Raw genomic sequence first — 13,240 nt, forward strand, 5'->3', positions numbered from 1 at the left:
AAAATCATGTTACCTAGTAGTACAAAAAGAATAGGGCTGGGGATATAGTTCAGTGGTATTTGCCTAGCATGTGCAAGGCCCTGGGTTGAATTTCCAGTAAAACACATACACAAACACAGACTTTATAAACAAGATTTTAAGCCATTAGGATATCTGCTGAAATGTGGCTCCGTGGTAGAGCACTTGCCTACCATGAACAAATCCTGGGTTTGGTCACTAGGACAAAAATAAACAACAACAGAAACCCACAAAATTCAGGATAGCTACTTAACTAATGACAGCAAAGACAAAGTTAAAATGAAGTGAGAAGATAGAAAGTTAAGAACACAGAAATAATGTCTAGAATATACAAAAATTCCTGCAATCAGGAAGACAGGAAATCAAATAGAAAAAGGGCCAAAGATATAAGTAGATATTGGGAGAAGGTATTGCAGTGTTTAAAACAAGCACAGGATTAATGTGTGGAATATACAAAGAATTTCTGCAAACCAACAAGAAATCAAATGGAAAAAAATGAGAAAAGAATATAAATAATCTTAGTTTCACATATTAAAAACATCTGTGCATAAATGAGCTGGGCACAGTGGCTCATGCCTGTAATTCCAGAGACCTGGTGGGCTGACTTAAGAGGATCAAAAGATAGAGGCCAGGGGCTGGGGTGGTAGCTCAGTGGCACAGTGCTTCCTAGCATATGTAAGGCACTGGGTTTGATTCTCAGTACCGCATATAAATAAATAAAAGAAATGTCCATTGACAACTAAAAATAAATAAATAAAAAAGAAAGGTAGAGGCCAGGCTCTGCAAATGAGCAAGGCCCTAAACAACTCAGTGGGACTCTGTCTCAAAATAAAAAGGGCAGGGCTGGGGGGATAACTCAGTTGGTAGAGTGCTTGCCTCATAAGCACAAGACCCTGGGTTCAATCCCCAGCACGGCAAAAAAAAAAAAAAGGGTTTGGGATTTAGCCCAGAGGTAAATCATCACTCCTGGGTTCAATCTCCAGTACCACACACATGAAGCCTAGTATTTAATTGATTATAATCAAATAAATGCAAATTGATAAAACCAAAAGATGCCATTTTACATCCATCAAACTGGAAAAGACTAGAATTAATGACACAAAGGACTGGTGAGGATGTGAATATTTATCTTTATGTATTGGCAAAAGGAACATAAATAGTACAGTCTTTTGTGTGTGTGTGTGTGTATGGTGGTACAGGGGATTGAACTCGGGTGTACTTAAACACTGAGCCACATCCCCAGCCCTTTTTATATTTTATTTTGATATAGGGTCTCACTAAATTGCTTGGGGCCTTGAAAAGTTGCTAAGGCCGGCTTTGAACTCACTAGCAAACTTGAAACTATCCCATCTTGGAACTTAACATCAGTGCTGGGGATGGAACCCAGGGCAACATTCTGGTAAAGATAACACCATCCTTAAACCTGTTTGAGGCAGTTTTGGAGAGGGTTTTCTGTTACTTGTAGCACAAAGCATCCTAATAAAGGATTTGTGTGTGTGTGTGTGGGGGGGTACTGGAGATTCAACCTAGGGATGCTCTACCACTGAGTCATATGCCCAGCCCTTTTTACTTACTTTGAGGCACAGTCTTGCTAAGTTTCCCAGGCTGGACTTGAACTTGTGATTCTCCTGCCTCAGCCACCCAAGTCAATGAGATTACAGGTGTTCAGCACCACACACATTTGTGTTACTTCATTTGTTTGTGTTTGAGACAGATCTTGCAACATTGCACAAACTATCCTGCCTCAGCCTCCAGAGTAGCTAGGACTATAGGTGTGTACCACAGCACCTGGCTGAATGTTTTGCTTGTATCTTTCTGTGGTTTGGGGGATTGAATCCCGGGCCACACATGTTAGGCAAACATTCCACAACTGAGTTATATCACCAAGCTCTCATATAATCTTTTGAGTAAAATATTGAGATCCAAAATGAATTTGAGTTGTTCAATGTGGTTCAAATGGGATAACTAAGTGGCGGTTCCATAATAAAATGACACGTGTCAGGTAAGCACTCTACCACTGAGCCACAACCCAGTCCCTAAATTTTTAATGACCTATAAGTTTTGGTAAACTGAAATCTCTCTAGGGTAGTAAAAACTCTACTACAGGCATTAAAATAATCCCTATTTATTCCACTAAAAATAATCCATTAAATTAGAAGTCAAATAATAAATAGGAAAAATTATATAGAAGCTCTTTACAAATTAATAAGGAAAAGATGAAGGAGGCTGGGGCTGTATTTCAGTGGTAGGGTGCTTGCCTCCCACATGCAAGGCACTGGATTCGATCCTCAGCACCACATCCAAAAAAAAAATAAATAAAGATATCGTGTCCATCTACAACTAAAAAATATTTTTAAAAAAGATAATTAAAGATAAAGAAAAGGGAGTCCAGGATTGGGGCTCAGTAGTAGAGCACTTGCCTAGTATACGTGAGGCACTGAGTTCGATCCTCAGCACCACATAAAAAAAAATAAATGAAATAAAGGTATTATTGTGCCCTTTTACAACTACAAATACACACACACACACACACACACACACACACACATACATATATAATATTTTGAAAAATAGAGGGTTTGCCACCCCCACGGAAGGTTTTCACCCCAGAAGATCGCTTTGGACTTGTTTTCACTGAGACACTCTACCGACTGTGTCGGTTGAAGTCAGCCTTCCTCTGTAAACCACAGGTTTCCAAAAAATGGGATGGCTAAAAGGAATTTTAGACAGTATCCAGTCCCAGTATGGTTCTCTATGGCTATTGAAATGAGGTGACAAATTCATAAAAACATACATCTGCTGCATTTCTTGGTTGGTTTGTTATTTCTGCAATCCCACAGTGCTGGGGACTCGAATCCAGGCCTTGAGCATGCAAGCCAGGCACTCTACGTGATGGGCTATATCGCCAGCACATCTCCTGCATTTCTTAAAAGAAGAGTGTCTCAACTCTCAGGGAAACAGAGTTTTGCCTGGAAATTCAACTGACATGAGGAGGACTTGGCCTCTCTCCCAGCCTCTCCAGTGCCAGCTCAATTCCTGCCCAGTTCCAGTGAACACAGCATTTAGTCAAATCATGTGCATTCTTTGTGGTAGAAGGACTGTCTTAGCCCAGCTCTGTGGAGAACACGCAGACAAGATAGATCTTGCATCTTTAGCATTTGTATATTTTATACACTTATGGTTCTACCCCAAAAATTGTCTCCTTTTTTCCTAAATGGGCTTAATTGGAGAGGTAAACATTGAATATGTAAACTAGAAAATAAGCATGTTACAAACTCTACAGCTTCAGCCCTATCATTTGAACAGCATGATGTCAGCCTAACTAGGGTTAAATATGACTGTACCACTTAACTAAATCCATGATTTCAATAAATTAGTAATACTAAAAAAAAGAAAAAAGAAAAAAAGGGTATTCACATGTGTCCAATAAATATTTATAAAATTTAAACCTCAGCAAGGAATATTTTTTAAAAATTAAAACTTGTTACCATTCATCATCAAATGAGAAAAATGAATTTTCATGGTAACCTAGTGTTGGAAACTTCATTTACTGCTGGTAGGAATTAAAATTGGACATTTCTGGAAGGCACTGGTAGTACATGGTTTGTCTTAAAATAGTACACACCCAGCCAGGTGCAGTGGCACACACCTATAAACTCAGCAACTCAAGAGTCTGAAGCAGGAGGATTGCAAGTTCAAAGTCAGCCTCAGCAACTTAGCCAGGCTCTAAGCAACTTAGTGAGACCCTGTCTCAAAATTAAAAAAAAAAAAAAGACTAGAGAGGGGCTAGTGGTGTAGCTCAGTGGTAGAGCGCTTGCCTAACACATGTGACACATTGGGTTTGATCCTCAGCACCACATAAACATAAATGAATTAAATGAAGTAATTGTGTCCATCTACAAATATTTTTTTTAAAAAAGGGCTGGAGATGTGGCTCAATGGTCAAGCACCCCTGAATTCAGTCCCTCATGCCCCCCCACAAAAATAGCACATACCCTTTGACTCAGCAGTTCCCTAAATTTATCCTAAAGAATCATAGCTATCAACAAAAACTTAATTGAAGCACTAGCATTATACATGGTGCATAAAAGCAAAACATTGGAATCAAACTAAAAATCCAAAAGAAGAGGAATCAATTTATTGCAAACCTTAAGGATAAAATACAAAGAGTAATTATAACTGTCAATATTTAAATGCTAGCTCTGCTAATCAAAACTGTATACCTAGAAAAAGATAATTGCTCTGTACCTCCATTTCCCTGTTTACAAAATGGGTCTCTTTTTTTATTTAAAAATTTTTTATGGTCCAGGGTACCAAGGACTCAGGCATGCTAGGCAAGTGCTCTGCCACTGAAATATGCCCGTGGTCAAAAAGAGTCTGCTTTAACATACCTAAAGAACTTAGGCTAAGCTATAGAACCAATCTAGGTGCCCTTTAACGGATGAATGGATAAAGAAAATGTGATACATGTACACAATGGACTATTACTCAGCCATAAACAATGAAATTATGGCATTTGTCAGTAAATAGATGGAACTGGAGATGAGCATGCTAAATGAAAAAAGCTGATCCCAAAAAACTAAAGGTCAAATGGAAGTTCACTGGATTAGATAAAGGAGAATGAGGAGGAGGGAGGGAGGATGGGAATAGGAAAGACAGTGGAATGAATCAAGCATAACTTTTCTATGTTCATACATGAATACACAACCAGTGTAACTCCACATCATGTAGAACCACAAAAATGGAAAGTCATACTCCACGTATATTTGATATGTCAAAATGCAGTGGCATGGGCTGGGGTTGTGGCTCGGTGGTAGAGCACTTGCCTTGCATGTGTCAGGCAGTGGGTTTGATTCTCAGCACTATATATAAATAAATGAATAAAATAAAGGTTCAGGACTGGGGTTGTGGCTCAGTGGTAGAGCGCTTTCCTAGCATGTGTGAGGCACTGGGTTGGATTTTCAGCGCTACACATAAATAAATGAATAAAATAAAGGTCTATCAACATCTAAAAAATATCTAAAAAATAAAGGCTCATCAACAACTAAAATATAATTTAAAAAAATTCATTGTCATGTATAAGTAAAAAGAAGACAAAACTAAAAAATAACAGGATAGCACTGATACCTAAGAATGTAATAAATGAGTTTTTGTTTTTGTTTTTTACTTTTACAAAAGGACACTATAGATTAATATCCTGGAAAATAAACAGAAAGCCAATATATATGGACTATTTTTTACAAATGTGTGTGTGTGTGTGTATACAAATTTACAAAAACTAAAGACTAGAAGGCCATATACCAAATATAATTAGTGTATTTCCTTAGATATTACTTTTATTACTTTTGCATTTAAATATATCTCATCAACAAATGTGCCACTTTATGAAAAGTGAGAACTATCATGTCTATAAAATTAAAACTAAGGGACCGGGGCTATATCTCAGTAGTAAAGTGCTTGCTGAGTATGCTTGAGGTCCTGGGTTTGATCTTCAGCACTACAAACAACCAAAAAATTAAAACAGAATTATCACTGTTGTTGCTTCAACTGCTAATGAATCTACCCTGAGTGTGTAGAGTAAGAGATACAGAAGCAGAATTACAGACATTTTTTTAATAGCCTTTATTACCATTCAACACAAGTTTACGGACTGCTAACAAACCTTACACACAAATGGCTGAACAAGAGACTTTTCTTTCCAAAAGCTAATTTGTCCCAATTTCCCCTCTTTATGCAGAGGGATTAGACAGATTCTGTGTTACCCTGAGCCTTTAATTTAAAAAGGCTGCCATGGCTGGGTGTGGTGATACACACCTGTAATCCCAGCAGCTTGGGAGGCTGAGGTAGGAGGATATCAAGTTCAAAGCCAGCCTCAGCAACTTAGTAAGGCCCTAAGCAACTCAGTAAGACTCTGTCTCTAAATAAAAAATAAAAAAGCATTGAGGATGTGGTTCAATGGTCAAGTGCCCTTGGGTTCAATTCCTAGTACTAAAAAATAAAAAATAAAAATTAAAAAATTAAATAAAAATAAAAGGTTGCCATGAAAGTGAAACCTCATGAGGAAAACATTGAAAAGAACCAAGTAAACTCTTGGAATATCCAAGGGAATATCTGGCTGGTAGTGGTAAACTGGGGCATTTTTTTTTTTCTTTTTTTTTGGTGGACTGGAGATTGAACCCAGGCCCTTGTACATGCTAGGCAAGCACCAACCAAGTCATATCCCCAGCCCTAAACTGAGACACTATAATATCTTTTTTCTAACAGGTGAGTACAGACTGTCTTAGTCACATGAGCCTTTTGGGGTCTATTTTCTCTAGGTGAACCAGAGGTTTCAGCTGCTCAGCAAAGTTCCTCATGTCATCAGAGACCACATCCTGCCCGGCTGGTGCAACAACACTTAATTCCACAAGATAGGAGAGTGACAAGGCCTCAGTGCTGTCTGTGTTCCCGGGCACCAGGATACGGAAAATCTTGTATACCATAATCTTCATAATGCCCTTACGGAACAGGTGTCCCTTGGAAACAAACTCATGGTCCATGCGGAAGCCCATTTCCATCAAGAAATCTGTGAGGTTTTCAGATGTGGCAATGTCCACACAGTTTCGCACCAAGGCATAGCGGTTCTTGTCTCCCATTTCTGGCTGTCCCAGGTAACGCAGATGCCAGGGTGCCCCTGCTCTATCCATAGAGCGCCGGGCCCTCAGGACAAATGGGCTGGCCTGCTGGCCCTTAAGGAGGAATACCATCTCATGGTCAAGGAAAGTTTCAGGTTCCATGTTGTCACATAAACCACGAAGGCGGTGGATGAGGCTTTCCAAACTGTGGTCTAAAACACTTCCTAAAGAGGGAAAAAGCACTACTGAGTCTCAGCTTTCATTGTGGGTCATAGAATCAGCAATTAAAAAACCTAAAATGAAAACCCCAACGGTTTAGTCTAGTAGTCTGTTATAAAACACAGGCCTAATATATAAGGAGTTACACTGCCAAGTTATTATATAACATTATGATAAAGTTATTTCCCTTTCAATTTTTTGCTTTTTCTTATTTGGTACTAGAAATCTTTAGCATTTCCTTAGAAATGTTAATCTCCAGAAGTCTTTGGTCGTTGGCCTCAGGACCTTTACAAGGCAACAGTGGGGCTGGGGCTGTAGCTCAGTGGTAGAGCACTTGCCTTCTAAGTGTAAGGCACTGGGTTCAATCCTTAGGACCATACATAAATAAATAAATAAAATTGATCATTCCTTTTAAGTTTTCTTTACTTAATCTCTTCATCCCTAAATGATGGAGGGTCCCGCAGTTCATTTCTGGTTCTCTTCTCTATCAATAATCTCTTCGATAGGTGTGCTGGCACACGCCTGTAATCCCAGCAATTAGGAGGCTGAGGCAAGAGGATCACAAGTTCAAGGTCAGCCTCAGCAAGTTAGTGAGGCCCTAAGTAACTTAGCGAGACCCTGTCTCAAAATCTAAAAAATAAAAAATAAAGTGTTGGGGATACAGTTCAGTGGTAAAGCATCCCTGGATTCAATTCCTGGTACCAAACAAAAAATAAAAACAAACAAACAAAAAACCACAAATCCCTCCCCCCAAAAAACAATAAGTCTCTTCCTCCCTTGGTGACTTAATTTGATCCCATAACTTTAAATATTATTTATGCCCTGAGGACTCCCACATTTGTATCTCATGAACTACAGACTCATACATCCAAATTGTCTACTTCCACTTGGATGCCTAACACACATCTGTCTCTTCTTTCTCCCCCTTTTTTTTTTGGTACCAGGGATTAAACCCAAGGGTGCCTAACACTGAGTCACATTCCCAGAACTTTTTATTTTGAGATACCGTCTCACTAAGTTGCTTAGAGTTTTGCTAAATTGCTGAGGCTTTGAACTGGCAATCCTCCTGCCTCAGCCTCCTGAGCTGCTGGAGATTATAGGCTTGTGCCACCACACCTGGTTCCTAACACACATCTTCACCCTAACATATTCAATATTAAACTGTTGATTTTTCTGCCTCAAAATCTTACTTCTCCTGTCTTTCCCATCACAGTAAATGGCAACTCTCAGCTTTCAGTTTCCCAGGCCAAAACCATGGAATCATCTTTGACTCCTTTCTCCAACATCCTATATACATCTAATCCATACTTCTAAAATAAAAGCAAAATCCAACCACCTTTCACTCCCTGATCATTTGCACCTAGTCCAACTTGTTTTCATTTTTGCTTGGTCTTTGCAGTAGCCTGTTTCCACCTTTCCCCCATCTTTTTTTAAAATTGGGGTCTTGCTATATTGCCCAAGTTGACCTTGACTTCCTGAGCTCAAGTGATCCTTCTGCCTCCTTAATAGCTGGGACTACAGGCATGTGCCCTCATGCCTGGTTCATCAACCTTGTCTTCTTTTTTCTATACAATAGCTAAGTGGTCTTTTAAAAATATAAGGCAAAAATGAAAACTATATAAATAAATAAATAAAATACAAAGCAAATAAATCCTCTGCTCAGAACCTCCTAGTGGTTTCCTATGTGATTTAAAATAAAATATAGTCTTCACTATTTTCTACAAGATCCTACATATTATGGTCTCTGCTATCTGTCCAACATCATCTCTTTCCACTTTTCCCCTTTATCAGTCCCTCTAGCCAGTGACCTTCCTACTAATCTCTGAAAATGCCAAGTATCTGGCAATGTATTTCTCTTCAGAGATCTTTCTCTTATTCCTTATACTAAGAATGTTTTTCTTCAGATGTTCCCAACACTCTCTTTAGATCAGTATAACAATGCCACTATATTGTAAAAATTGACTGTAAGATTCAAAAGACTGAATATTTGAAAACCAACAGGGTTGTAAGTAAAGCAACAGGTCCTGGTAAATATGTCATTGAAGATTTTAAGAGCTGTGCCTGGGCACACTGTGCTAGGCAGTAGGAGGCCCTGACCTTATAGAGATTACAGTTTTGTAAAGACAACAACAACAACAAAAAAAGTAAACAAACAAAAATTAGAAATACAAGGAAATAAAAGGTAGATGATAGAATAATTTGTGGGGACGATGGAGAAGAACCACTCTGAGGGGCTGGAGTGGTCAGAAAGGATCTCTATAGAGACGAACCTGTGCTAAGATCCAAAGGATGAAAATGAAAGGGTTAGAGAGAGATGTCTGGGGAAAGGGTTCCAGAGCAGAGGGATCATTAAGTGCAAAGACCATGAGCAGGAAAGGGCCTGGCAAATTTAAGGAAATGAAAAGATACCAGTGTGGTTGAAGTATATTGTACAAGAGGGAAAATGGTAATGAAATAAGGATGTGGCATGGCTCAATGAATACAAGCCTTACATACATTCTATGGTAAAGGTGGTACAGTTGTTTCTCAGTATCTGTGGGGAACTGGTTCCAGGAATCCCTAAAATCAGGAGATTCCCTTACATAAAATGATATAGTTTTTGCATATAACCTGTAAAACTTTTGAGGAACAATTTGGAAAATCTTGAATATAGAATAGATAATGAATGAATGAAATTTATTATTAAATTTCTTTCCTTCTTTTTTGTTTTATTTTTTGGTACTAGGGATTGAACCCAGGGGTGCTTAACCAATGAGCCATATCCCCAACCCTTTTCACTTTAAGACAGGCTCTCACTAAGTTGCCTAGGGCCTCACTAAATTTACTACTAATTTTGAAGGTAATAATGGTAGTATTGGAGCTGGGTGTGGTGACATATACCTGTAATCCCAGCTACTAGGGAAGCAAAGGTCAGGTACAGGATAGATGCTCAAAAATATCATCATCAGTATTTTTATTATCTGAGTCATCTCTTTGAAATCAATAAATTTAACTCAAAAATAGTTGTTTGACTCAGCAATCCCACTCCTGGGTATTTATCCAAAAAAAAAAAAAAAAAAAAGAGAGCGAGAGAAAGTTCTTAGCAGCTGTTTTCATAGTAGCCAAAAGCTAGAAACAGATCAGGTGCCCATCAACAGTAGAATAAACACATTGTGATATACAATGGGATACTGCTGAGCAATAAAAAGCAACTACCATCCCAGCTACTTGGGAGCATGAAGCAGAAGGATCCCAAATCAAGGCCAGCTCCAGCAACTTAGCATGACTCTGTCTCAAAATAAAATAAAACTGGCTGGGTATGTAGCTCAGTGGTAGAGCACTTGCCTAGCATGTGCAAGGTCTGGGTTCAATCCCCAATACTGCAAAAGAAAAAAACCCAAAAACAAAAAACTATTCATATGCATACCAATATGAATGGATACTGAAATAGCTATTCTGACCAGAAGAAGCCCTTAACAAAAGAGTACATTCCACATGATGTTCTTTCCCACATAATCTATGATTATAGATAGAACAGCAGCTCTTCCAATTGGAGGAGGATGGTTAGGATGAGGTCTGAGAAGAAACTTTCTGAGTGTTGGCAAAGTGCATGTCTGCAAAAAGGTTTGGGATACACAATCTTCACAAAAATTATTCCAAAATGGATCACAGATCTAAATGTAAAATCCCAAATTATAAAACTCTTAGAGGATACCAAGAATATTAGATGATCCTAGGTTTCATAATGACTTTTTAAATATTATTTCAAAGGCACAATCAATGAAAGAAAGAATGATTAAACTAGAACTCATTAAAATTAAAGTTTTTTTCTGCAAAAATAGATAAAAATTGAAAAACTCTGTGTATCAATGTAATCAACAGAGTGAAAGGCAACCTATGGCATGGAGAAAATATTTTCAAATCAAAAATATAAGAAGTTGGACTGGGGTTGTGGCTCAATGGCATAGCACTTGCCTAGCACGTGTGAGGCACTGGGTTCGATCCCCAGCACCACATAAAAATAAATAAATAAAGGTATTGTGCCCGAATACAACTAAAAAAAAAAAAAATTAAAAAAAATAAGAAGTTAACATTCAGAATATATAAACAACTCTTACAACTCAACAACAAAAAATCTAATAATTTAAAAGTAGGCAAAGATTGAATAGACAATTCTCCAAAGAAGATATACAAATGGCTCAGAAGCATATGAAAAGATGTTCGATATCACTAATCACCAGAGAAATATAAATCAAAACCACAATAAAGCCAGGTGTGGTGGCACACACCTGTCATCCCAGTGGCTAGAGAGACTGAGACAGGAGGATTGTGAGTTCAAAGCCAGTCTCAGCAACTTAGTGAGACCCTGTCTCTAAATAAAATACACAAAAGGGCTGAATATGTGGCTCAGTGTTAAGCACCCCTGGGTTCAATCCCTGGTATTAAAAAAAAGAAAGAAAGAAAGAAAGAAAGAAAGAAAGAAAGAAAGAACATTCTGGCCAGATATGATGATGTATCCCTATAATCCTAGCTACTTGGGAAGCTAAGGAAGGGTAATCCAAAGAAGGATGGCAAGTTCAAGGGCAGCCTAAGGAACTTTGCAAGACCCTGTCTCAAAATAAAAAATTTTTAATGGGCTAGGGCTGTAGCTCAGGGTATAGTATTTGCCTAGCATGAGTGAGGCCCGGAGTTCTATCACAAGTACAGGGGGGGAAAGAAAAGAGAGAGAAACTGATTCTGTCCTAACTCATAAAATGGATGAACCCCAAGTACATTACACTAAATGAAATATATCAGACACAAAAAGGCAAATACTGTATTATCCCACTCATATGAGGTATCTAAGGTATTCAAAATTAGAATGTAGAAAGATAGTTGCTAAAGGCTGGGAGTAGAGAGGGAAAATTAGTATTTAATGGGTATAAAGTTTCAGTTTTGCAAGATGAAAAAGTTCTACAGATTGATGCACAATAATTTCAAATGTTTAAACTGGCCAATTTAAAGGGCTTAATGCATTTGCAACCATAATTTTAAATGAAAAAAATTCAAAAACTATGGAGCTGGGGTTCATTCACTTTATGATATAGGACAGAATCATAAGATTTGTGAATAGTGGGCATAGGGTCCTGTGTTCAAGCCCCAGCACTGCAGCAGGGTGGAAATTGGTGAGTGTCAGAAACTATGCAGGTTGCTTTTGTTTTAAGTCTTCATTTCCAGAGAAGCTGAAGAGAAGAGGAAAACAGGTAATCCCAGCTTTCTGGTTCACTTACCCTGAAGCAGGTACTCCATCATGTTAATGGTGCCCCCAGTAACAGGCATCATGGTGACTGGGGGTGCCTCCATGGTGTCTGGTTGATTAAGTTGAAGACTACAGAACTGGACTCAGAACTGGATCCAATCAGGTAAGACACAGGATACACCTGGAAAAGTCACATTTGTTTATACATCTGAGAGACAGAAACCAGATTTGCATGGCATTGGCCTTGGAATCAAAAGACTAATTAATTCAAAACTTCTTGAGTATTTGCTTATATGGCCAGTTCCAGAACTGACGATATAGAAACATACAAAGAAGACTTGACGAAGGAGTTACAGAGTAACATTCTAATTTCAAGTTCTGAAACCTCAAAAAGTTATCTGTTCAATCTTAAGGAAGTCATGTAACCTCTCACCGTCTTTTCCTTATAAAATGGGGTCAGTGATATTAACTCTCCCGATTTTGGAGGCTCAAATGACATAATGGACATTCAGTAACATTCAGAAAAACTGACAAGTGACCTTCACCCTACAGATGAGGATACAGAGACACGGAGAGGGGCACAAGGCAAGTCACAGCGCACACTGTCAGTGACAGAGCCTGCAACCGACTGAAATCTGGGCATTCTGCCTCTCTGAATACGCCTTCCCAGAGAGCCGTGCGGAAGCATGAAGTTCTTTTATAAAACGATAGTACAGATCCTCCTAAGCCGGCATCCAAGACACGTGTGCGTTTACACAAGAAAAATGTACCTCCGCCCGCAGCCTCTGAGCGACAATTATCCCCCCGATCTCAGAATACGCGAGCCTAGCACGACCCACCACGAACGCCACCACCCCACCTCCTCCTCTTCCCACTTCCGGCAGGAAGTCTACGCCGAGCAAACGAGGAGAGACACTGCCGCCCTGCGACGTAAGGGTGCCGAGAGAGTACAAAATTGTTTTTTCTTTTGTTTTTGTTTTTGTTTTTTTGTTTTTGCGGACGGGCAAGCAGAAGCACATGCGCGAAGGAGCCTTCCTTTATACGGTAATTGCTCGGTGGTAGCGAGGGCTGCTTGACGTCATTGGCCCTCCTTTAGGAAAATATATTTTTTTTTTCGAAGTTCGACGACCCGGAGATGTTTTTATGTAGCAACTGTCTTGGAACCGATAGG

The 13,240-nt window shown here is 38.9% G+C and overlaps 1 protein-coding gene across 1 annotated transcript; it reads right to left on the bottom strand.

Moving 5' to 3' along the window:
• Positions 1-6,130: 6,130 nt before the first annotated feature.
• On the bottom strand, positions 6,131-12,944 carry Med18 (mediator complex subunit 18). The gene is made up of 3 exons (XM_047547852.1): positions 12,840-12,944; positions 12,101-12,250; positions 6,131-6,856 (listed from the first exon to the last, which is right to left on the bottom strand). Exons 2-3 carry the CDS (start codon positions 12,171-12,173, stop codon positions 6,303-6,305), a joined length of 627 nt encoding a protein of 208 aa, XP_047403808.1. The 5' UTR covers positions 12,174-12,250; positions 12,840-12,944; the 3' UTR covers positions 6,131-6,302.
• Positions 12,945-13,240: the final 296 nt, after the last annotated feature.

This window comes from Sciurus carolinensis, chromosome 1 (assembly GCF_902686445.1).
Source record: "Sciurus carolinensis chromosome 1, mSciCar1.2, whole genome shotgun sequence".
Classification (NCBI taxonomy): Eukaryota; Metazoa; Chordata; class Mammalia; order Rodentia; family Sciuridae; genus Sciurus; species Sciurus carolinensis.

Excerpts from the sequence above, each read along its gene's own strand:
- Med18 (XM_047547852.1), bottom strand. The coding sequence starts at position 12,173 with ATGGAGGCACCCCCAGTCACCATGATGCCTGTTACTGGGGGCACCATT. Across the intron at positions 6,857-12,100 it reads GATGGAGTACCTGCTTCAGG|GAAGTGTTTTAGACCACAGT; the intron begins GTAAGTGAACCA and ends TTCCCTCTTTAG.